Source organism: Periophthalmus magnuspinnatus, chromosome 13 (assembly GCF_009829125.3).
Source record: "Periophthalmus magnuspinnatus isolate fPerMag1 chromosome 13, fPerMag1.2.pri, whole genome shotgun sequence".
In the NCBI taxonomy this organism is placed as follows: domain Eukaryota; kingdom Metazoa; phylum Chordata; class Actinopteri; order Gobiiformes; family Gobiidae; genus Periophthalmus; species Periophthalmus magnuspinnatus.
In genome coordinates this window covers 6,575,577-6,600,774 of record NC_047138.1, presented here as the reverse complement: position 1 = coordinate 6,600,774, position 25,198 = coordinate 6,575,577, and the positions used below count along the sequence as shown (strand labels likewise).

The 25,198-nt window shown below is 38.5% G+C and overlaps 2 protein-coding genes across 2 annotated transcripts; one reads left to right on the top strand and one right to left on the bottom strand.

Annotated features, from left to right (window-relative positions):
- The first annotated feature begins 1,815 nt into the window (after positions 1-1,815).
- On the top strand, positions 1,816-3,158 carry LOC117380781 (diablo IAP-binding mitochondrial protein-like). Its single transcript, XM_033977625.2, has 6 exons — positions 1,816-1,967; positions 2,044-2,173; positions 2,258-2,383; positions 2,487-2,597; positions 2,676-2,772; positions 2,884-3,158. The coding sequence occupies exons 1-6, from the start codon at positions 1,888-1,890 to the stop codon at positions 3,084-3,086; spliced, it is 747 nt and encodes a 248-aa protein (XP_033833516.1). The 5' UTR covers positions 1,816-1,887; the 3' UTR covers positions 3,087-3,158.
- A 496-nt stretch (positions 3,159-3,654) lies between these two features.
- LOC117380027 (unconventional myosin-VIIa-like) lies at positions 3,655-21,485 on the bottom strand. The gene is made up of 49 exons (XM_033976748.2): positions 21,381-21,485; positions 20,864-20,977; positions 20,484-20,636; positions 19,705-19,889; positions 19,504-19,625; positions 19,272-19,414; positions 19,076-19,189; positions 18,908-18,976; positions 18,714-18,798; positions 18,560-18,636; positions 18,354-18,473; positions 18,145-18,287; positions 17,860-18,070; positions 17,181-17,316; positions 17,013-17,119; positions 16,777-16,836; positions 15,264-15,401; positions 14,704-14,862; positions 14,483-14,575; positions 13,587-13,681; positions 13,435-13,519; positions 13,121-13,339; positions 12,876-12,983; positions 12,588-12,797; positions 12,300-12,506; positions 12,045-12,221; positions 11,868-11,957; positions 11,542-11,669; positions 11,306-11,432; positions 10,914-11,207; positions 10,533-10,760; positions 9,975-10,142; positions 9,747-9,864; positions 9,495-9,621; positions 9,248-9,417; positions 8,933-9,123; positions 8,714-8,838; positions 8,363-8,520; positions 8,126-8,279; positions 7,897-8,052; positions 7,681-7,786; positions 6,213-6,326; positions 6,061-6,148; positions 5,872-5,978; positions 5,616-5,801; positions 5,422-5,538; positions 5,259-5,342; positions 5,026-5,145; positions 3,655-4,729 (listed from the first exon to the last, which is right to left on the bottom strand). The coding sequence occupies exons 1-49, from the start codon at positions 21,483-21,485 to the stop codon at positions 4,637-4,639; spliced, it is 6,684 nt and encodes a 2,227-aa protein (XP_033832639.2). The 3' UTR covers positions 3,655-4,636.
- Positions 21,486-25,198: the final 3,713 nt, after the last annotated feature.

The window sequence follows — 25,198 nt, the reverse complement described above, 5'->3', positions numbered from 1 at the left end:
CAGATACTCGGTGCATGACTTACATGCCATGTGTGGTGCCCAAGCTTCATCTTGGTCACCAAGTTTAATACCAAAATAAGCATGGTAAACACGCTTTATGAAACTTGTGACTTGATTCCTGTTAGGAACATTAGTGTATTCACCGTAGATGTAGCAGAATATGTCAGGCTTATTTTTGCAAGATCTTCTAGTCGAAGCCATTTCATTCACTTGTAATATAAAAAATATATATATATATATTCTGAAGATTTTGCATGTGCCAACTTATGACTTTGTTTATAGCGAGAAATATAACAGAATTTTGCATCATATGATGTGAAAATACTCATACATGTAAACAAAATTGTCCAAAAACAAATATGTAGCTTAGTTCAGAACGTTGACCTGATTGAGCAAAACCAATGTGATTTTTGGATTCAGCACATCAAAATTATCCTGATTAGCTGATTTATTATTAAATCAGCTAAAAAATCTTAGACAATACATTTAGTGTTGACCAGTGTAATTACAACACATATGAAACTGGCACAGACCTGATTTTGTGTGTGTGTGTGTGTGTGTGTGTGTCTGTGTTTGTGTGTGTGTGCTTTGGGTTGAAGTCTCTCTGGCTGGAAAAGTAAAGTGTTGTATTGATTTGCTGAGTGGGCAGTCTGCAGTTATAGGGTCACTGGTTCATTTTCCCCCAACTAATTTCAGAAGATGACCAATAGATGTCGCTGAAATGAGCATGAATGACCGGATTGGTTTGGTGAGACTGACATTATTGCAGTTTAACTCTTTTAATGTTGCAACATCACTGGTATTAAATAAAGTTTTTTTTATGTGTAAATTAAATAGAGGTAAATCAAGATGAATGCACTCCAATCCACTAAACTTTGTGTCTGTTGTAGGTTTATGGATATCACATATATGCTTGTCTGGGACATGTCCTCCTCATACTACTAAATTTATACTTGTGTGGGAGTAGTGTAGAAGAAGTAGTTGTAGTAGTAGTAGTAGTAGTAGTAGTAGTAGTAGTAGTAGTAGTAGTAGTTGTAGTAGTAGTTGTAGTAGTAGTAGAGATCACAAATTATTTGCCATCACTTTACTGGCCTGCACTAGATCCTGTATATTTTAAATCACTTATATAACTATTATTTACTGTCCAGTGAGATTATTGGTGCTGAGTGCATGAGAGTTTTGCCCTCCTGTCCCCTGTTTAACCATTGCAGAGTGTAGCAGATGATTAACATGGAGCTCTAAAGTCGTGTTGTGCAAACATTTCACAAACAGGTTGATTCTGGGTCTGTGGTTTGCGCAGGTTCTACGTCAGAGCTGTGCTGCAGATGATTGGACCAAAGCTCATCCATGGGACAAGCCTCAGAAAGTTTCCATATCTGTAACCCATGGTGCACCTGCAGCATTTTGCTCGTACAAATTGTCATTTAATGCTTTGGATATCTTAAAAAGGCACTATATACATTTTATGAATTATTATTATTATACATACAAAATATTGCACACAAGCAAATAAATAACAAAACACAGTTGCAAAGGCATGTGATGTGAAATGAACTTTGTAAGGACAAGGCTACAAAAATTGTCTGCTAGCTGAAACTTACTTCTTACCAGAATGAATTTATTAACAAATTCACAATTGGAAAACAGATAAAAGCTTGATTTCTTTCTAGTCAGCACGTAATGTGTATGTGAATGTGCTCACTGATTATGCCTTATACGTACATTTGGAGTTGGAGTCAACAGATCAATATGTTTTACGCAATACTAGGCCTATAAAATACCTGAACACGGCCTGTTGGATATCAGTGGACTAAAAGCCTCAAAAGCAACTTCAGACTAAAAGAGCCTTCATTTTTCTTCAGACGCAAGTGACTAATATTCTACACAATGCAAGCCGTTCGTTGTTCAGCGTGTGCTGGCCGTATTGCAGGTGTTCTGCAAAGACAGATGAGCAAGAGATTTACAAGGTAAGGTTCTCATATCTTACCTTGACATTTGAGTGTTTAGCACTTATATAATTTTAACTTTGTATTTCTTTTACAGTTCTGACACTGGTGTCTTCAGTATACTGAAACCCAGCTCCCAGAAGCTGCAGGAAACTCCAAACAACACACACATGAGCAGAGCCTCTTTAAGTGTTGGTCTGGGCCTCAATACTGTCCCTTTCTCACATGTGGGTTCCTGAGGTTCTATAATATCAAGTCATTTTACAAATCCCTGTAAAAATAACCATGATTTTCTCTTTGTTTCTTCACAGCAAGTGGAAAATCTCTCTCATGACTTTCTGATTAGAAAAGCTGCATCAGTGGTGACAGACAGCTCCAGTACATTTCTCTCCCAGACTACACTGGCCCTCATAGACTCTCTTACAGATTATGCCAAGGTATTACTCTTATATCTCTGTATAGAACATGCACTGTATATGCATTACATATGCACATATTCACAAATTTTAATTGGTAATGAGTATACTTGTCTGTGTTCAGGCTGTCCATACTCGCATTGCTCTCCAAAGGCAGTACTTGGCCACTTTGGGAAAGCTAAGCCCTGCTGAGGACGATTCACTTTGGCAGCTGATAAACAACCTTCGTGCACAGGTAAGTCTATAAAGAAGAAGCTGAATGTGCTATACCATTCTTTAAATTAGGCATTTATACAGGTTGTTTTTCTTATAGGCTGCTGACAGACTAAGTCAATGCAAACACTTCGAGTCAACTTGGATCAATGCCATGAATATGTCAAAAATGGCGGCCGAAGCAGCATATGTTTCAGGTATGGAGGGAAGGATTTTTAATTATATTGAGTTTAATACAGCCTAGGTCATTATGAGACTTAAGATTCTGCTTATCCCTCAATAAGATTTGCATTTGTGGTTATGTACAGGAGCGGAGCAAGCTTCTATCACGATAAGGACCAACATCCAGCTGGCCCAGTCTCAGGTCGACGAGGCAAAGAAAGTGTCCACTGAAGCAGATAAGAAACTGGCTGAAACTAAAGCAGATGAGATCCAGAGGATGGCCGAATATCACGCTTTTCTCCAGAACAGTGAGCATGAGGTGCACGAAGCGTATCTTCGAGAAGACTAAGAGAGTTCAGAGCATCCAGTCTGAATGTAGCTTGTTATGTGTATGTTTTAGTTGTTTGTAAAAAAAAAAAAAAAATCTTTGAAATGATTTTTTACCAAAAGTTAAATCAACTGTTCATACTTTATTGTAATAATGTTGGCAATATAAATAATGTATTAATATTAATTATTTATTTAATAGATGGCAGTAGCCTGTATAGGCTGATTTATTTTTGTGTACAGAACATTTATTTATAACTGTGAAAATAATGTTGAAAAGCTGTCAAATAAATGACAAAAGAGAAGCATATTTGCCATTGTGTTTTGAGGTTTTTCCCATTTTCACTATTTGAAAAATACTCTCAACTAACACAACAATTTGCTCTTTGCAACAACACAATATTTTTGAAATACTCAAATTCAAAAATTACTTAGTTAAAAAAAAAGATACACTGGAAGGATATAATAATAGACTTGATATCTGCATAGTGGTCTTACTTTGCCCCAAAATATGAGTACAATTTATACTTTCACCTTTCACCTTTGAAACAGCGAGAGCTAAAGAAGGCAAATCATGTAATATTAGGCATTTAGTTGTTTTGGTGTAACCAAGTGATAGTGGTACGTCTACTCTCATGTGTAATATTAAAGTCCTTAGAAACTAATTAAAATATAATTAATTATTAAAGACAGCTTTGTTTATGTTCAACTCCTGGGATTTCTGTCACGCAATCCCATCCTTGTTTATTGTTAACAGAAAGTTGACAGTTTGTATTGCTGTTTATCGATGTTATCAATCTGGCCAATCCACTGTTAACAGGTTAAATTGAGCAATAAAAGAAATACAATATAAAAACAGAAAGCATAGTTTTAGTACCAAAAAACATAAAAATGAATTGCTGGCCTGGTTCATTTCCAAACCTTTGACCTGAAAACATAAGGCAACATATTGAAACATAAATACAGTTATCACTAGCTTTTGACCACTTCAAAATATGAATTTTAATCTATACCTTTACTTTTTTCAGCACTAGGTAATATAACCTTAATAGAGGTAATACAATAACAAAAGGCAAATAAACAAATAAAATTAGCAATAATATTCTAATGTAGTGATTAGAAGAAAAGTATATATACACACATAATAATAGCAATTTAAACTGTTGAAGTGTATTCAGTTGGGCTTTAACTTGAAATGAAAAATGACAAGCTGTTGAAGTTCACTTAAGATGACATTTGGTCACATTCTCTTAGAGAGTGACTAAAACACTGATGAAGCAGCACCTCCTCTGGTCCAACCTGAGTTTGGACATGTCAGAGGTAGTCGTCCTCACTGGACTCTTCCTCCTCTTCCTCCCTGGTCCAGCTGCTGCTGTAGTAGTGACTCGGGCCTTCGCCGGGGTCGCTGCTTTCAGCGGAGCTCCTCACAGTGAGCTTTGAACTTTCCGAGCTAGCAGAAGGACTGCGGCTCATCCTCCACAGCTGCTGGGAAAAGGTCCGCCCCCAGCTGCAGTACTGGCCAATAGGACGCAACATTTGGACAAGCTCACGGACCTCCTGCCAGTAAGAAGTTCACTTGCTATGGCCTCGCGCTGAGCGCGGTTTGTTCATAGTGGTCAACATTTGGCTAATGTAAGAGGTCAGTAGGTCATCCATCTTGTAGCCCTGTAAACATAATGAGCATACAAAACATGTGTTTTTACAAAAAGATGCATTGAAAAAGAAAAACTTAAATCTGTGAATTGGACAAAAAGTTGTAAAAGTGAAGACGTTTCATTGCTCATCTAAGCCACTTCTTCAGTTCTGTCGGACGTGCAGCGAAACATCTTCACTCTTACAATTTTTTGTCCAATTGACAGATTTGAATTTTTCTTTACTATAGAGCATACCTGGATGACTGAGAGATTACACAGACAAAAAGATACATTCAAAAAGAGTTCAAGAAGAGTAAATATCCTCACCAGTGACGTCTCACAGAGCAGCTTGCTTCCTTTAACCAGGTTGCCAATGGTGATATGGAAGTATGTGTTCCCACTGCTCCAGTTGGAAATATTGGTAAAGGGATGGGTCGTAAAGATGTCCTGTTTAAACACAAAGCAGTCAATTTAATATGTAAGATTACAGGTGTGACAATGGCTTCAGTCAAATCCCATGCACAGATGATGACCAGACAGAATTTGTAAAAAGTACACACCTTTGTCTTTGGGTCAATGAGACTAACACCATGCTTATTGATGGCAATTAGCAGAATCTCTGGATACTTGGTCTCTGTTGTTTGCTAAAGACAAAAAAGAGCACACAAAACATTAACACATAGCTCATAATGAAAAAGAATCACCACAGACGTCTAGGTTTACCTTGACCTCAAAGAAAGCAGATCCAAAAGTGGGCCATTTATATATGGTCTTCAGGAAGATTAGTTTAGCTTCCTCTCTTGATTTACCCGCTTGTTTGTTAAAGTATGCGATTACTGACTGTTGAACATTTAATAGTTAATATTAATTGTATATATTACAACTGACAAGTTAAGTAAAATAATTAAGAAATGTACCCTTTTCCAATCATCGGGCGACATTAGACGAATTAAATCCTGAGGAACCAACTCTCTGAGCATTTTAGGAATTGTAGGAAAATGTGATTTGTCATCTTCAAACTTAACACGGTAGATCAGTGCTGCAAGCTGAAAAACTTCCTCTCTGGAACATTTGTGGTAACCTCGCAGATACTTGGGCAGCTCCTATAGTGAACAAGAAGATGCCAATAATATTCTATCCAATATTAACGGCATCTTCTTGCACAAGACAAACCTGATAGTAGTGGAAAATTGAATCAGCAAAAGAATCTTTCCCTGGGACAGTGGTTGTCCATAACTTCTTCATGAAAAACACCTGATACGTAAGTGATGGAACAATACCTGCAAAAATATATATTCACTGTCAACTGAACCAGCTACAAAAACACAACAAATAAAAATCATCAACAAAGACAAAGCTAACCATCTTTAGCTGGTCGGGATTTCTTGATCCAGTCGGTCAAGTGTCTCACAAAGTCAAAAAAAAAGTCTCCCTGTGGTACACTGATCACCTGTGGGGAGAAAAAAAAATTATGACAAATATTGCCCCAAATACATGAAACAAGGTGATCAAACCTTATCTGAGATCTTGACAAATAGACTGAAGCCATCTGGAGTTTTGAGCAGCAGTCTCGTTGCAATATTCTGGCACAAGTCTTTTGCTTTTGTGCTGGACTCAACCTCAAATGCCTAAAACAGGAATAGGAATGTAGAAATGTCATGATTATTGTGAAAGTAAACATCATGTCATTTTACAATTATTCACAAGTATTACATCAAGATCAATCAGTGTAGCCTACAGTCTATAAAGACAAGAATGTAAGAGACTCTCTACTAAAAAAGTTACCTGAGCACTGAGCACCTGGCAGCACAAATGAACCAGCTGCTAAAAGATGGGATAACCTATCTCTCCACAACATGGAAGCTCATGTCAGGCAGCACTGTGGCTAAGATAAGCGGACAGATGGATTAATACATGAGCACAGCACAGAAGGGCATTGGGAAAGATACCAGAGGAGCCAAACAACAGCTTCCGGTTCAGTTGATTACAAGAAAGCCTATGACTCAATGCCACATGCATGGATCACTGAATGCTTGGAGCTCTACAACATCATCAGGACTCTAAAAGCCTTCATTGCAAACTCGATGAGGTTGTGGAAAACCACCCTTGAGGCTAACCACCCTCACTTAAATGCGGCATATACCAAGGAGATGCACTGTCTCCACTGCTGTTCTGCATAGGTCTGAACCCCCTCAGCCAAATCATCAACACCACTGGCTATGGATATCAACTCAGAAATGGGGCCACGATCAGTCCTCTACATGAATGACATCAATCGGTACGCTAACACACATAGTACACACAGAAGGCCAAATACCTCCGACGGGTAAGGGATGTCCTAAGGAGTCAGCTTAAGGGCAAGAACAAGACCCAGGCAATAAACAGTTACGCCCGGCCAGTAATCAGATACCCAGCAGGAATCATAAGCTGGCCAAAGGAGGAGATACAGACCACAGATGTTAAGACCCAAAAGCTCCTGACCATGTATGGAGGGTTCCATCCCAAGACTGTACAAAAGCTGTAAGGAAGGAAGCCGAGGACTAGTGAGCGTGAGAGCCACTGTCCAGAATGAAACATCCATAAGTACATCAAGGACAAGGCCCCAACAGATGACGTGCTCAGTGATTATCTGACATTGACAGTGAGAGTGAAGTGCAGAGGAAGAAGTGATGGAGGTATCATCATGGGCCGAGCCAAGATCCTGTGGGACTTTCAGATACAGATGGACAAAATGGTGATGAGGTCCAGAAAAGCACAGTACTAGGAAAGGCAAAGATACTGCACAGAACCCTTAAAATTCCCAGGCCTCTGGGAGGACCCGGGCATGAATTTTTTATTATTTTTGAAAAAGTCTCACAACTATTATCTTGTGATTATAAGTGATCTGATCATTATCAATTAATAGAGCACTCTTGATATCCCTAAATAAGTATCCATTTGTTACTTTTGCAATTATGCTGTATAGTAAGTCTATGCACACACCTCATCTGTATCATCAGGGAAGTAGACCTTGTGGAAAATTTGTGTTGTTTTGTGTTGAATGGCTTCAACTTCCACCAGATGAGGAGGGTACTGCCTGGACCCATTACTGTGGGGGAAAAAAATAAAAATAAAATAAATAAATATATATATATATAATTATGAGACTAGATCAAAAACTAAATTGTGTATTTGAAATAAGTGGTATTAGTGAAGTACCGTAAAGCTTTATGCACTCGTTGCATGCAGTCTGCAGACAATGGGTGGTGTTTCTTGGATTGTAGAAAGCGCTGGATGTGAGGCAGCAGCACATTACTGGGAGGGAACAAACCAGTGCACAGCCATAACAGCTCCCAGCCCTTCTCCTCGCTATACCTGCATAAGACCAACATTATAAATTAAGTGAGCTAGGTTAAACATAAATAAAATATTGTTGTAGGCTACATACTTCACATGGTTGTCTGTGAGCTGTTTGATAATCTGGCAGTATATCTCATCTTTCAACGGTTCAGCCTTTAACGCTCCTTCAAAAATCTGATCTGTTAATTCATTCACTGAGCGTGTTCGCTTTGATGGATAGTCACCCATATACTTCATCATAGGTAAGGACAGTTAAGGAAAATAGAGAAATTTGGAGCAAAATACAAGTCATACAAAGCTGATATTGTCTTATAACACAGGATATCAATAAAGGCCATGCAGGCTTCTTGAGAAAGGTCTTCGTGGTTGACCACTTTCTTGAGCAGAGGCAGTTTGAGTGGTTCCCTTGTACAGCTCCACATCTTGTCTTTCCCACGATTCTTGGTAACCATCACTCTGCTCAGGGTATGTTTCGGAGGAGGCCTAAATAGCAGAAACTTGTAAGGGGTTGAATTTAGAGACAAACTATGTAACTTTTCTAGTCAGGGGTCGTCCATCACAAAAGCTACGTAGTACATCTTTCAAATACATTTTAATGGTTGATTCTAAATGCCATGCTTCTGCACCTTTTGTAAGTGTTCCTGGTTTGACCCCTGCCTCTATCAAAATGCTGTACCTGAAGTAGTTATATGAGAACTCCTCCAGTGTGTACGGTTTCAGTCTCTCGTCAGTCTCCGGCATCATGAGCTGAGACACACGGACCGACTCCTGCCGCTGGTCTGGTGTCATGGTAACCAGCGCCTGATTACAAACAAAAACATGTAAGCAAGAATAGATGGAGAGAGCACCTACACTGTTGTTTGGCATGATCATTGTTTAAAGATGTTTTCTTTACCACTATTTCTTGCTGCGGTCGGGTCATCGTGGGCAGGACATAGACACAATCTGCAGGGAAATCCCCCTTTTTATTGGTTCGCTCATTGATCCCATGAGCCCAACCAGAGTTCAGGACCTGCTCCCCTGTGTCCTGGTCCAGAACAATCAAGTCACCTTTCTGAAAACTGAGGAACGTTGAGTCCTCTCCAGCTGAAAATGAAAAATACAGTTCATCATTTTCTGGAACATTTAGCATCAAAATGTGTTATGTAATCCAGATTAAAGGGCAGGATTTGGTATTCAATTGTCTTTTTAATGTGACAATTCTGCTTACTTGGGTTGGGGTTGTCTTGCAGAGCCACTACAAACTTGGACCGGTTTCGTAACCCTTCCAGGAAAGTGACCACTAAATCTCGGATGTCCTCTGCGTTGTTGGATGTGAACGTGTACTCTTCACCTTTAATGGTGGCCATAGTGAAACTCTGGCCCTGTAACTTTCCTCCCCTAAAAACAAAACATGGTTAACTATTAGAATAAGCAAATAAATATTGTAAATTAATCATCTTTAATGTCTGACATACTTGCTGCTGGAGACTGCAGTGATCTCAGGAAAAGAGAGCTCCAGGAGGACCTGCTCCTGCTCATCCACAAAGTACACGCCAGTCCAGTTCACAGCCACAATCAGGTCATTTTTAGGCAGACTGGGCCCTGTGTGCACAAAGAGGGATTTTAACACAATATTTTTCTTTCATGGAATGTCAAGTCAAAGACTGTTGTTTTAGTAGCACAATAAGCCAAGACACTGTTAATGGTAATATAATGAAATAGCTTACCTGAAAACTTAAAAGCTTCATAAAACCGTGAGAAAAGAAGGGGCCATTTATGTCGGGCAAAATCCACCACTTCCTCCTTCACTTTGAGAGAATCAAACCTTTTCTGAGTGTAGATGCTCTGAGTAGAAATAAACACATTTATTTAGAAGAAATAAAGAAGAAGTAGAAGTAAAACACACAGTAATATAATATGTCACTAGGATGTCTATGTTTGGTCAGTCTAAGGACCTTTTTGTGGGCAGCCATGATGAAATGGGCCCACTTCTCCACCCCTCTGGAGGAGCTGATCTCACGGTCTGGGATGTAGGAGGGGATGAGGCTTAGGAGTCGCTCCAGGAGTATCTCTGAACCATAGTCCACATAGTACTGCTGTGAGGCCAACTCTGCCAAATCATCCTATGAAAAGGCAAAGGATATAAAGTGATTCATACAATTAATGTCTTCCAAAATCTTTTCTTTTATTTCTTGAATATTTCTACATTAAGACCAGTATCGTTGCTCTTGTGCATGTGAAATCAGCAACAATGTCAGGTAAGGAAAATTTGATTATCCCTGTAGGGAAAACTGTCCCCTGCATTTAACCTGTTCTTCAGTGCCAATGGAGGACCCTGTCAGTAACAGTAGGCAGATGGAGGAACACCTAGCTGGAGCCAGTTTTCCCAATTAATTCCATGGTAAAAGGGAAAACTAGGCTTATAATTATACTGACAAAATTTTACCGAAATGAGTAGCCTCACGTGTCATATGCGCTTTAAGATATAATGTAAGGTAATGTAAGAGCATTACCCTGTCACAGCGGTATTCTCCAAATTTGACTCCGCGGACAATTTGTTGGTAGATGAGATTCGTGGCCACCTGATCGTCAGTGGGACAGTGCCAGGGCGTAAAGATCTCCTTTCTGAAAAACAGCCTCCAGGGGGCGTTCCTCTCCTGTGCGCCCTGCTCTTTGGCATACTGCTCACACTGTGACACAGCATCCATCACATGGTCATTACCGCTGCCTAAAGATGACACCTGTAAAAGGACAAATATTACTCAGAATTAGTGATAACACTTTTATTTTGTGTATTAAAAAATCAATAAACATTTCAATTATGGTGCAGTTATTATAAAATATTATGAAATTAGTGTAGTTTTATAGTGTTTTAGTGATATATTTTACTTTACTTTGTCAAAGAGGGCAATGTACAGAGAGAAGCCAAATCGGTCTCTCAGGTTGATTTTGTCAGACAGGGCGTTACACAGCTCCCTGGCTGTGGTGGCTGAGTCTGTGAGGAGTGTTTTGGTGGTGCCATCCATAAAGGTCACTGGGAGCATAATGGGCTTTTTGGACTTAGTGGCCTGCAGCTCCAGCCATGATGGAGGCTGTGTTCTTGTTCCGTTGACGAATGTTCTTCTCAGTCTCTCCTCACAGTATGGAGCATAACCAGGAGGTCCACTGTTGATGAAGTTTCTCAAATACTGAGCATGTAAAAAGTAACAAATAATTTTTATTAGCATTTAAAATACACACACATTATTTACATTTTATTTTAATCATATTGGCAGTCATAACTAACCTTGACAAACTTTTCAGATGGAGCAAAACATCCCACACACAGAGAGATGAGAATCCAGCCGCGGGCATGGGAGCTTTTAGAGGGGTTTTGGCTCAGCTGTTTACAGATCTGACAGTAGATCTCATCTCTACAAACAAAACAGAAAACAAAATACTACAAATCTACAATAATACAAAACTACAAATCGTACATAGAAACTGGTATAAAAGTACATAAATTATAGTAAGGTGAATCACCTGAGTCCTGGTCTCAAGATGCCATTGCCAATGATGAAGTGAAGTTTCTCCAAATTTGATGTGGGACGGTCCTCGAGCATGCTGTTACCATGGAGACCAGGCTCACCATCATTGAGGCGCTTAGTGACCTGAAAAAACACAATAAATTAACTTAATTATGTAAAATATGGATAGTATTTGGCAATTGTTAATTTCTTTACGTTGCTTACACACATTTCTAAATAGACTTTATTAATAATATACATACTTTACAAAATCATTTGAATACTATATGTCATATTTTGCATTTCAAAGCAGAGTACAATCATTATGTATCTAATAATTACCTCCTCTGTAATCTTGGATTTCTTCTTGAGAGTCAAAGACACAAGTTTGTGTCGCACACTGTTTTTCTTGGGAGTTTCAGTGGGAGTGGTCTGTGAATGATACAATAGGTGAATATAGGTGCAAAAATATATATATATAAAAAAAAAAGAATGAAAATGATTCTGTTAACCTCTCACCTCGCCCTCTCCCTGCATCGCAGCCAGCTCTCGTTTATATGTTTTCTTGCCCAGTGTCTCATAGATTTTAGTCATAATTGGGATCTTCTCACTGCCATCACTAATAGCTGTATGATACTTGGGCTCGGGCAGATCCCCCATAAACCTTAGCACTGTGATCCACACTGCCAAAGCAGCCTGGAAAGAACGATTAACAATTACTTTACAATGATTCTATTATGATGTACACCTACATAAAATCCAAAAGATAAGCACCAGCTGATCTCCCTCATCGTCATGAAAGAGCAATGGTTGTTTTAGAGAACGGCGAACATAAGTATGAGTAGTGTTTCCCTGGAAGTAGGTTGCAGCAAATTTAGCAAACTTGTATTCAGATAAATCCTCTTCATCATCATCATCAGGCAAAGGAAGAGCCTCATCCAAGTCCTCCTCCTCCAGCTCATGGTATGTTCGTTCCAAATCCTGTAAACAAACCCGTACAATGACCACGGCGTTAGTTTTTATAAGAATAGCTAACTAAGTCTTTGTTGAATGTTATCTCACCTCAAACCCTGTAGGGGCTTGTCCTTCCTGCCCTGGAAGGGAGCTCGTGGTTCCAAGAAACCCAAACATCTTGTCCACCATGTCAGAGTCATTGACCGGCTCCTGTCGAGCTTTCTCCATCTGCTCCACCAGCTCCTTTTTCTTACGCGCCTCCTCCTTCTCCTTTTTCTCTCGTTCAGCGTCCTCTTTGGCCAGCTGCGCCAGCCGCTCCTGCATAGGGACAATCACATAGTTACAAACACAAGACTCCTTTCAGAATCATAGATGCATAAATGTGTTTCGCTTTACCTGGTGTTTGCGCTCAGCCTCCTCCTTGGCTCTTTTGGCTGACATCTGGTTCCTGAGTTTGGCCTCTTCAGCGAGACGCATCTTCTCTGCCTCCAACCGTCTTTGATACTAAAAATTAAAATTAGAAGAAAAAATGTATTTGGTAAATCAAGCCTTCTGATATAAGGAGTATTATTGTTGTATATGATCTAAGTAAGTAAATCCAAATTAAATTAGCCTGAGGTTGTCTTTTAGTCAGGCTTTACCTCTCCCTTGAGTCTCTTGTACAGCCGGCGGGCGATCATGCCCCTGGTGTAGGCCTGGATAGTGATGACAGCCCACAGTCTGTGTCTAAAAGCCCGCCGCACCAGGTAACCTCGGCAACGTCCCTGGAAGCCTGTGATTCGCTGACGGGCCACGTGATATGAGGCACACAACTTCCTCGATCTGACCAGAGCTTGTAGACGAGAGAACCCAGCTCGCATCTGAAACAAACAAAAGAAACAAGTCAAATTTACTGAAAGAAAAACCCACATCAAATCAATAATTACAAGTTGCTGTTTATGTGGGTGCATCTTACAGCTCCATAGTTCTTTCTGCATTGGTAGCCTCTCCATGTTTTCTGAATGAGTACTGCTGATTTCCTCATCCTCAGGAAGTTTGATCTGTAGCAGAAAATAAAGCCATAAACTGGGATTTTAAGCTTACTGTAATTTTAATGACAGAACCCACCTGTCTTTAAAACCTCTCACCACCTTTTGGATGAGAATAACTTTGTCTGTGATCGCTTTGTCCCTCTCAATCTCCAGAAGCATGTCATGGTGATCCTACCCAACAAACCAGAAAAGTAAAAAAAAAAAAAAAGAATAGATTTAAAGTGATAGTATGTAACTTCCTGGGAGTGAAAACTTGACTGCACGATTCCATGGCAATAGAATATTAAACCATACTTTGGAACATTCTCTGTGGAGAGAGATATGTTTTACACCATACTGTGGAAAATAATAGGCAAAGTAACAACATTCCCATGGAAAGAAGCAGGAGAAGACCCTTCTCCAGGCAGGTTTGTGTGCTCACAGTAAGGATACATGTGTTTTTCAGTGCAATGAACACATCCATAATGAAAAAACAGACTTTTATTTTAGTGTATTTTACATACTGGGGCTTTAAATATTAGGAAAAGAATATGTATTAATATCTGTTTTTAAATTATGAGACTTTTAGCGAACTCATCTTGACATGCAAAAAGTATAAAAACTCAACAATGACAAACCCTCGCCTGCTATCTCTAAACACATCCTGAGTGGGAAATGTGGCCACTGCCCTGCCCTGACCTCTCCGCACACACTGTGTTTCCTGAACCAAACTCACACATAAGACTTACAAAAAATGCCTGTAGTAAATGTACACTCACTACATATAAATACATATCACTACATATAAATATAAGCATGTACTATCAACTATCACCAATTTCTAATAGAATCTAATGATCAACTTGACTTTTTTAAAAGTCTAAAGCCAGTCAGTAAAAGCATGTGTGTGTTTGGGGCAAAATAGACTTTTTAATTAGAACAAAAAATTTTATTTCTCAGCTCTAGAATATAATTTATAATGTTTTTTTGCACCTTGAGGAAGATCTTTGTCTTTCCCATCTGCCAATCATCATCTCTGCCCAGCACAGCCTCAGCGATCCTTTGACACGTTCCCCTGAGGTCCTCCTGATCAAACAAATGCAACAAATGTCACACCAAAACCAACATTTATTAGCTCATACAACAACAAAGGCAGAGATGGAAACTAAAACATGCTGACAATGAAAAATGTCCATTGAGTTATTACTGTTCACCTGTTTGTATGCTGGTTTAACTCCAGGCATTAGAACCCGGTAGCGGTCCACAAACTCAACAAAAGTATAGCGGATGGGGTATCCTGCCCGACGGATACGAATAGTCTCCATCATCCCAGAGTACCTCAACTGGCGCACACACAGCTCCCTGTCAAACAACTAAAGACATAGCACATTTCTGAATACAATTTACTCAAAATATCATCAGAATATGGGCAGCACATACAAATCTGAATATAGTATGAAGGATTAAAAAATTCTAAATCACAATGATCAGAACCTTGTCTTTAAAGGAGAACTATGCAACATTTTTGGGGATCCATCATCTATTTGTCTCCATGGAGATGTTATTTCTTTGACTGGAATGTTTCAATAAATGGCTTCAAATCTTGTATTCAATTTCAGGTATTTTAGTTACAAGAAAATACCTTGTATGTGGAACATTCTAGCCAAAACAATAACATAACAAAGCAGGTTCTGGACCCTTCACCCCAAAGGTTAAAACATCTTAAAGGGTCACTGTTTGGAAATCTAAATTGGTACAAAAAAAAGACACTTACCATGGGCTTCTTATACTCATTTGGTTTAATGCAGCGAACGAAAAAGGGCTGACACACACTCAGTGTTCTCATGAGCAGCTCCAGAGATCGTTTGAACTGACTGCTCAGGGTGGGCGAGCGCTTCCTGGTCTCTGCCCCCTGTCACATGGAAAAGACCAGAAAATGTCAAAACAAAGGAAGAAGCGGCTTTTATTATTCCTGGACATTGCATTAACTTCTCTTGTCTTTTTTTGTCGTCCTAAATATCCATGTTTTAAAGGTGCACCATGCAACTTTTCTGGTGGGGGGTCGGCTACCTGCTTGTCTCAGTAGAAATGTTATTACTTTTCACAGAGATAGATAAATTTACTGGCATACATTCTTGGCAGAGCAGTAAAATGATATCCATGGAGACATACCGATGGCAAACCGTCAACCAGAATAACTACATGGTGCACCTTGAAGCATAGAAATTCATGGACATATAATTGGACAAATGTCTCAGAAGGGAATGGTCTCAACAAATAGGTTTAATGGATGCAAAAGAACTTTCCCCAGCTAAACTCAGACAAGACTGAAGTCATAGTCTTTGGCCACAGAAACAAAGAGACAGTGTCAGCCGTCAGATCCAGTCTCTCTCTCTAAAACCTTCAAATCAGGCTAGAAATCTAGAGGTAATAATGAACTCAGACTTGAACTTTAATAGCCACACCAAATCAATAACAACTGTAGCTTTTTAATCTAAAAACATTGCAAAAATCAAAGGTATACTGTCAAAACCAGACATAAAGAGACATTTCCATGCAGCCTGCTCACTGGCCTCTGCAAATAAGTGTTAAGACAGCTGCAGTACATACAGAATGCTGCTGCTCGGGTGCTGACTAAAACCAGAAAGTACAAGCACATAAGACCTGTGCTCAGGTCTCTGCACTGGCTCCTGTGGCTCAGAGAATAGACTTTAAAGTAGCTCTGCTTGTGAAGCTCTCCGTGACCTAACACCAAATTACATCTCCAACATGTTAGCACCATATGAGCCATCTCACACTCTGAGGACCTAAGGGACCGGCATCCAGCTGATGCCCTGAGTCAGGACTATACATGTGGCATCAGGTTTTCAGTTTTATGTAGCTATAATCTACAACAGTCTTCCTGAAGAGGTGAGACACTTTGACAATATTTAAATCCAGGCTTCTGTTTAGCTGTGCATATGACTGAAGGTTTTTATTCTGCACTCTTCTGTTTTAATGTTAATTTTATGATGATTATTTATGTTTTAATTTGTTTGTATTGTGAATTTAATGTCTTTGTTATTCAGTTACAAATAGTGCTATGCAAATAAACCTGCCTTGCCTTGCCTAATGAAACATATATAAAGGAGAAAATATTTCTCCGGATATGTTTTTGGATTGCAAAGAACATGTTACAATGGTTAAATGCTCATAAATGTTTGTGATATTTCATAAAATGATTGGGATTAATAATTAATCGGTTGCAAAACAGAGGCTCTCACTATTAACCAATCAATAAAGTTTACCTTAGAAAGACTTTTAGCAGGGGCACACAATGTACTAGCAGGAGCATAACCGCACAGAAACTGGTGAAAGGCACATATGCAAAAACACACAAGGACAGAGCACAGAGAACACAGTAATGTTAGCACAAAGCTGGACATTACTCGGAAGCATGCGGCTGAATATGACATGCAGAAACCACACAGGAAAGGTTTATCTTGAACTTATAGTAAGTCCATAAGTAAAGTAAATCTTTTACCATAGCAACATCGGCTTGGAAAATTTGTTTGATGAATTTGTTTTTAGAGGAATGCACCAACTGTATTATGTCTCCATAAAGTGTGTCCCGGTTTTTCTCCAAGAAACCTACCAGAAAACATGCATTAATAGAAGAATTAATATATATGTTTACAAATGCATATCCCACCTTTTGTCTCATAGTAGACCACTCCTGCAAAGTGTTGGATCCCAAACTGGGTCTCATAGTTGTTCTTTGGAGGAATGTAGTTGGTGTTGAGCTTGTGCTGAAAGTTCAACTTGTTCAGCATCGTGGCATCTGTGCCCTGTCCAGAAAAGTGAACAGCTGTAATATTCATGTTTGATATTATAAGATATGGTAAGATACATTTTATTGTCCCCATAGGGAATTTTGTTCTCTGCATTTGATCCATCCTACAATGCCTCAGGAGCAATGAGCACCACAGCATAGCACTTAGGGTTCCATCGATGTAATCTTATTGCTAGACTTGGTTAGGACTACCTTAGCTTAGACTAACCATATTGGGTTGATAGGGGAAACCCAGAAGAAACCCACCTAGACACTGGAAGAGTGAACCATGTAAACTCCACACAAAAAAGCCCCGGCGACCTGGGGATCAAACCCGGAGCCTTCTTGCTGTGAAGCGCAAGTATATACATTGGCTAGTCATGGCATTTATTTTACAATGTCAAAACTAAGGTCTAAGCAATGGTTTGGCAACTTTAAAATGTTCTTGTGTAAGGCATTCATTTCCATGTTACACCTTTGAGCTTAATCTTGAAAGTATACTGTCACTATCATCTACTCTTCATATTATTGTTGAGTAGTGAGTGTTCATACTGAATACCTTGGGAAATTTACTTTCTTCATCGATCAGTGAGATGATATTCATTGGTTTGATGGCAATCATGTCCAGTGCATCTTGATTATCTGTAAATTCAATGTGCTGCCAGTTGATATTTTCAAGGTTGTACTCCTCCTGCTCCAACTTAAAGACATGTCGCACAAAGAACTGCTGCAAATTCTCATTGGCGAAATTGATGCAGAGCTGTTCAAAGCTGCAGAAATAAACATACTGAAGATAACATCATCGATTATAAAGCATGTATTTATTTCTGCTATTGTTTTATACCTGTTGACGGCAAAGTTCTCAAAGCCAAAGATGTCTAACAGCCCAATAGACCGCCGAACAAATTTAGGCTGCATAGATGGGGGCTTGTAGATGGCAGCATTAATCTTCTCCACAATCCACACGAACAAGCGGCCGTAGATACCCTGCAAATACAAAACATGCATTAAATCAATTCAAACATAGAGCCTCATCTAACTAAACAAAGTTACCTTGACAAAAGCATCTCGGACATCCAGGGCTTGGTCCATGTTCAAAGGTGTGGACACAGTCTCCCCACGAGTGATCAGAGTCCGACTTGTCAGGCAATTCTGCAAGTCTTTAAAATCCACCTGTACACAAATTAATTGTTATAAATCTTCAGTTTATTTTAAGTAGTTTTTTTTAGTTTTTTTTTAGATAAATGTTAAAGTTTTACCTCCAACAGTGTAGCCGCTGTTGTAAGAGGAGGACTTCGGACCACCTCACAAGCATCAAGGTTATCGTAATTACGCGCTTAAAAAAACAAAACAACAACACAGTTTTACCCTGTATTTTGCACTTAACCAGCCCAAAGTTTGTTTTAATTTTACCTTCATATTGTAGATTCCCCATATGCAAAATAGAAGCGAGTAGTTTTGAAATCTCACAATTCTCTTTGTCTGTAAACATCAATACCTACAGTGTGAGAAAAATGTCAAAGATTACAATTGTTGGAAGATGTAGCTGTAATAATACATTAGATAGAAGTGTTATAAAAGGCTAATGTACAAATCTAAATAAATACCTTCATTGCAGAGCGAATGTTGGAATACTCTTTCATATCATCACGTCCGTCACACACTGTACAGTTTCCCTTAAAAACAAAAAAGATGGGTACATAAAAACAACATAGACAACTAAATCAACTATTTTCCACAATAATGCACACAAATAAGTGCCAATAAGTTCTCACAATAGTTAAGTAGTTGTAATCTGTGGCTTTGCTTAGACCCAGTTTCTTCTTTTCATCTGGGGTCATGCCTTTTAACATGCAGTAGAAAATGTGGTAGTTTCTCTCATCATAGGCCTACAATGGGTCCACAAAGAACAAATACAGGTAAAGCAAATAACATGAAACAAGAGAGGGGTTACTTCTCAATGATTCCCACCTGTCGACAAACTCTGGATTTTTCAAGAAGATACTGCTCAATCTTTGCTCCTTCGATGGCTCCTCTCTTGTTAAAATGGATGTCAATGTACTTTCCAAAACGTGATGAATTGTCATTACGAATTGTTTTAGCATTACCAAAAGCTTCACAAAGAAGAAGACATCATGTTATAATGTCATCTCAGCCGACTTTATGAATCTAATTACACAGTACACATTTGTTTTGTTCCTACCTTCCAAAATGGGGTTGGCCTCTAGCACCTGCTGCTCTATCCATGAATGCTGTCCACTGATGGCTGCAAGGAACTGAAGGATGAGTTTGGTGCTCTCTGTTTTTCCTGCTCCAGATTCACCACTATAACCAAACACAACAGGTCTGTATTATTTAATTTAAAGTAGCTTTTGATAACATGACTTCTTATCACAAGTTTTACCTGATAATACAGCATTGGTCTTTATTGTTTCTCTGCATGTTGAAGTAGCAGTTGTCTGCGATGGCAAAGATGTGTGGTGGCATTTCTCCAATCTTCTTGTTGGTGTATAGTCTGATCTGGTCAGCAGTGTAAATCGGCAATAGCTGATATGGATTAACAGCCACCAGGATAGAGCCTGTATAGGTCTGCATATCATACAATATAATAAGACAGCAAATCAACAACTTAAGTTAATTAATATTTTTTGTAAAATAAATAATAAATGAATTACTAAGGTAGAGCATCTATACTTATGTGTAATAATAAGTCAAATAATAATAATACAGTATTCTCCAAAAGTCTTAAATAGTAAAGTGTTGCAGATCTTGGTTGCACATGCCACTGACGGTAAGAGCAGTTAGCTCATAGGGGTGGATAAGGTAACTCTGATCTCGCAGCTCAAATGGTGATGGATGACAATGAGAACATATCAGTGTTAGTCATGGGAGAAGAGTCGTCCATGTTGGAAGCAAATAAACATGCAAACAGCATGCAGCTTTGAGCTCCTTTACCACCAAGCACTGACATAATGCCCCACATACACAGACAAGCGCTTGAGTTGTGTAAGATGCCATTTTTCTTAGATTATCTGACTTACCCTGCCACCACAATTAGTCTTCAGAAAAAAAACAGAGGAAAGAAAAGAATATACAGAAAAATTCAAAGATAACATAAAAAAGAGGGACAGACACCAAGTTTAAAGGAGAACTAATTAAGTAACCATTTAAGCTAGTACTCACATATATGAGTTTTTCTCTATATCTGATGAGTAGGTTTCGGAGGATGCCAGCCTCATTGAGGTCTCCTAATCGGATCATGTCCTCCACTCCATGAATAGAGGTGGGATGCATTGGCTTAATATTTGTGGCATTCTGAGGTGAGATCCAGTGTTCCTGTAGAGAATAGTAAAAGGTTGGTTACTTGACACATAAACTCACTGCTGTCACTGACATTGCTCTGCTGTACCAGAGAAAGGAATCATTAGTTGGTAATGAGAAGAAACAGCAATGACCTGGGTTTTGACATTGACCAAAAAGCTTCTGTATATGAACTCTTACGGTATGTAAGAGTATAAATATAAGAGTAATAAATACACCGAGATCAAAGATGAATCTCTTACATTTCCTTCATCGTCCAACACCTGGATCTGCCCTGAGTCACATAGTTTGACGACTGCGCCAATTGGCACCTCAAACTCACGACCGCTCTTTGGATCTAACCAGACATAGTCGCCCTAAAGAACAAATAAATTGATTAAACACAAAAACACACAAAAAAAGAAAAAAAAACAATTAGGCCTACAGCAATCAATGAAACTTGCAAAGAGTTATTTAAATCGAAGCAACTAGGTTAAGTTAAGTAATTGGGTGAAACTCCTTGGCCTGAATGTGACAAGTAAACTTTACAACGTGAACAGAAGAGGATCCAGACCAGTGCATAGCAAAAAAAAAACAACTTCTATATTCACATATCAAAATAAGAGTTGTCAAATACAAACTTGTTGCCATAAAAAAAGCATGTTATACATAATCTATGTCATAACACATGCTTACAAACACTGAAACAAATCCCCCCTTATCAAGTTAAAAGATAGACAAGTATTAATAACACTCAGAAATAAATGTAAATAAATCTACCGGCAGCAGAGTGCTATGTTTCACCACAGTGTTGACATTTCGCAGAAGAGCCCATTTAGCCAGATCCTTCTCATAGAGTTCAACATATTCCCGACGCTTGTACATCTTCAAAGCAGCAAATCCCAATAGCAAAATAATCACAGTCTCAGTTTAGTAAAAAACAAAAAAAAAAAAAACACAAAAAGAACAATGGATATCAGTGTCCTTTCCTGGCGCACTCCGGTAAACTGTATCCCGACTATATTCAGACATCTATAAACTTGATCTACATCCGTCTAGAAGATATAAAACCAAAAATGTTTCAAGCTGTAAAAAAAAAAAAAAAAGTTGCCTGAAAATAAAATAAAAATTTAAGCTAGTGTTTTAGTTTACTTTTAGTGTTACATCTGAAGTTTTTACAGGACGGTCCTCCTCTCCTGCATAGGTCTAAACCCAACCCCCTTCAAACACATCTGTTGTCCACAGCAACAAGCCGTCACTTCCTCCTCACGAGTGTCCTTTGGTGTGGGATTTCCATGCACTTCAAATGTTAAGTGTTTTTCAAAATAATCAATTATACACAAGTAATACTGCGATAATTTAACCTGTGGATTTTCAGATAATTATGAACAGATGTTTATTGCAAGTTGGAGTCCATCATTTCACATATTGTGGCTCCTTATCTTTTCTATACGTGTTGTTTTGCTTGTCTGCTGTTATGTGTAGGCTGTGTTATTGTCAGTTTGTGTTACATATGTCACTTTAATTAAGTAAATTCCTCACTTGGCAAACTGAGCCACCTGAACATTACACCACTATGCACCTGTCTCACACACACACACACCCACACATAGGGCCAGTGAGCGAAGAGGCTGGGCCAACCGCGAACCATCAGAGGCCACTCACTGAATTATTTAAATCTCTGGGATGTTTGGTGTCTGTTTATATCTGCCAACTTCATCTTCTTATTTGCTCTTTTTTGCTTTGTGCCTAAATCTGTTGTTAACTTGTGTTTCATATGTGACATGACGAGAAGATACAGAATATATTATTTCTTTAGGTTCTTTACAAAAACACACAAAAACGTGAACATTTAACTTTGAAATTGTGAGTTCATGTTACATTTCAAGACAACTGTCAAAAACTCAATGTGGACACCAGGGAAGTCACAATAGAACATAAAAACACAACCTTTTGCTTGTTGATGCATTTCTTGTTTTTTTTTTTTTGTTTTTTTTTTTTGTTCAAACTCATATATGGAATCACAGTGACAACCATAAGAAGTCAATGTCTTTTCTGATTAGGATGGTCTTACTCTGACAGTGTTACAGACAGAGGTGCCAAACAGGGGGAGTACCATCAGACTTTTAGGGGCTGATCCATGCTACCTCATACACTACTAATAATAATGTAAATTTAAATACATAGATTAAGTACAGTGATGTTTTCATGACCTTTTCTGAGATTTTCAATATAAATGACTTTTTAACTAATACAGATTTCAGTCCCACTTATGGTTATGGGCTGTTATTGTTGTTGTTGTTGTTTTTTTCTTTTACATCTCCAACCACCAATGGGAAAGCATCCATTCACCTACTGCAGTTACAATATTGTCCACAGGAAAGCTGAGGTGCGCTTGAACGTCCTATTACAGTTAAATCAGGTATAAGGCTGCCCTCTGCTGGTGTATAGCGCAACTTACATTTGTGGTGAGAAAGCGCTTGCACGTTTCACCAGTCTATTTCTGAGCTATTAAACACATTTTGAGACATGTGCTCAAATAATGATTAAAAGACACAACCAGCTTGGCTCATTTGCATTTAGATTCACCACTGAGGAATGATGAAGGTCACTGGAGATATCAAACTTGTATCAGTCATTGCAGGAGCCACTTTAATGCTTCAGTGAACAATGAATATTAACATTTAGTGTATCTTCCTCCTTTAACAAGGAACAAAACAGAACTGCACATCACGGCTATTGTTATTGAAATTTTGTCTGAAAATAAATAATATCCAGAATAAAATGTGTAGTAAGACTCAGCATTGAAGATCATATTGAAGGTACATTTTACCGTGACAAGTGTCGCAAATCTGGTGCTGAGACGACGCAAGTTTGGGTCCCATCCCTCGGGCGGCCAAGCTGAGCCCCTTCTGCTTGTACTTACAGCCATTTAAAATTATAATAGAATCCAAAATGAAACTTACTGCAGTTTTATTTTGTTTCAGTCCTAAATAACCTTTTGCAGCTTAAATCCAGCATAGTAACAACAGCTGCTATTAATGAAATAATAAAATTATTATGCCACTGCCACTAACTAAATGGCAGACATGAACATTTATGGTGATGAGTTTGGGGTGTGAGGTGGGACCAGCACTGCTCAGAGCGGAAGAGGCATCAGCTGATCTGGGTTTTATTGGCTTGTCCCATTTTGCCCTCTAAAGGGAGGGGGAGCTGTCAGAATCCATTAGTTTATCAAAGGATGACAAGTTGCACAAAACAAAATGATAAAAACAGCCAACACTGCAGCAGACTTGAAACTGACATAACAATGCTCGACTAAATCTATACATGTATGCAACCTTACAATCAGAATACTCCACAAAGTTAAATAATGAATAAAAGAATAACAATGAGATGTAACAAACTATTTCCCATGAAAGCACAGCAACAAAGAAGGCATTCACAAACAATGTCTGTCTTTACCTGCTGCAGAATGACCATGGTCCTGGGTTGGGTCACACTTCACTTACTATGGGACATCAGCAGTGTTCTGGACTCTGAACACAAGAATGAGTGCGAATTAGATTTGAAATAAAACTATTATAAGAGACAATTTACACATATGTGGCACGTATAAATATGCATTGAGTAAGCTGTGCAGACACGAGACAAACACATAACTGTTGGTGACCTGGTGCATTTGAGCTGTTTCTGTGAGTTCTAAGGGAATCTATACAAAGTGCCACTGGGTAAAATGCAGTGGCCTGACAACAAATGACTGTATAAAATCTATAGTGAATGTATGAATTATATTTCACCACATTATACAAAGAAATGGGGAGTTCTGTGTTTTGTTTTTTTTTGCAACTTTTACTACATGTTTTATCACTATTCTATTAGCTCTTTGATATGAAGAAATTATTTTATCTAATGTTTTATAGTTGTACCATGTAATTTCATTTGTAGGTCAGTCAGAGTCAAAATTTGTTCCTACAAGTAATATCTAAAATCATCAAAATAACTGAAGAAATGTAAAATTACTTTTTCAATACGTTCAAATATTTTGATGATCATGTAACATTTGATGTTTCTGCTGTTCTTGAACTGTGCGGTGCAATACTGGAATTTCCCCACTGCGGGACTAATAAAGACATATCTTATCTTATTATATCTTATGTAGCTTGGTTATTGGTTATTGGTAAGTACGATTTTTTTTTTCTGTTCAAGTAATAATAGCTTAATTTGCTGTAAATTCATGTTAAATTTTCCGCTTTTAATATTAAACCTCCTCATCTACAAAGATTGAGGCTTGACTATATGTGTCTTACATCATGTGATGTTTTTGTGTGCGGAGGTGCCATAGTAGTTTTTCATCAGGATCAGATTTACATAGCTTAGAGCCGCTTGACATGCTTTGTGCGTGTGTTTATGTGTATTAGTGATGATACATTATTCATACACCTTTCATTAACTGTTATTTTAAGCCTTTGACTTTTTGACACTTGGCAGATGCTTCACATTTGTATCATTGGCTTAAAATGTGACATATTTTGCTATGCATCTTTACAAATGGAAATAATTTATTTTTAAGTGTTTGGACAGAATGCATTGTGGTT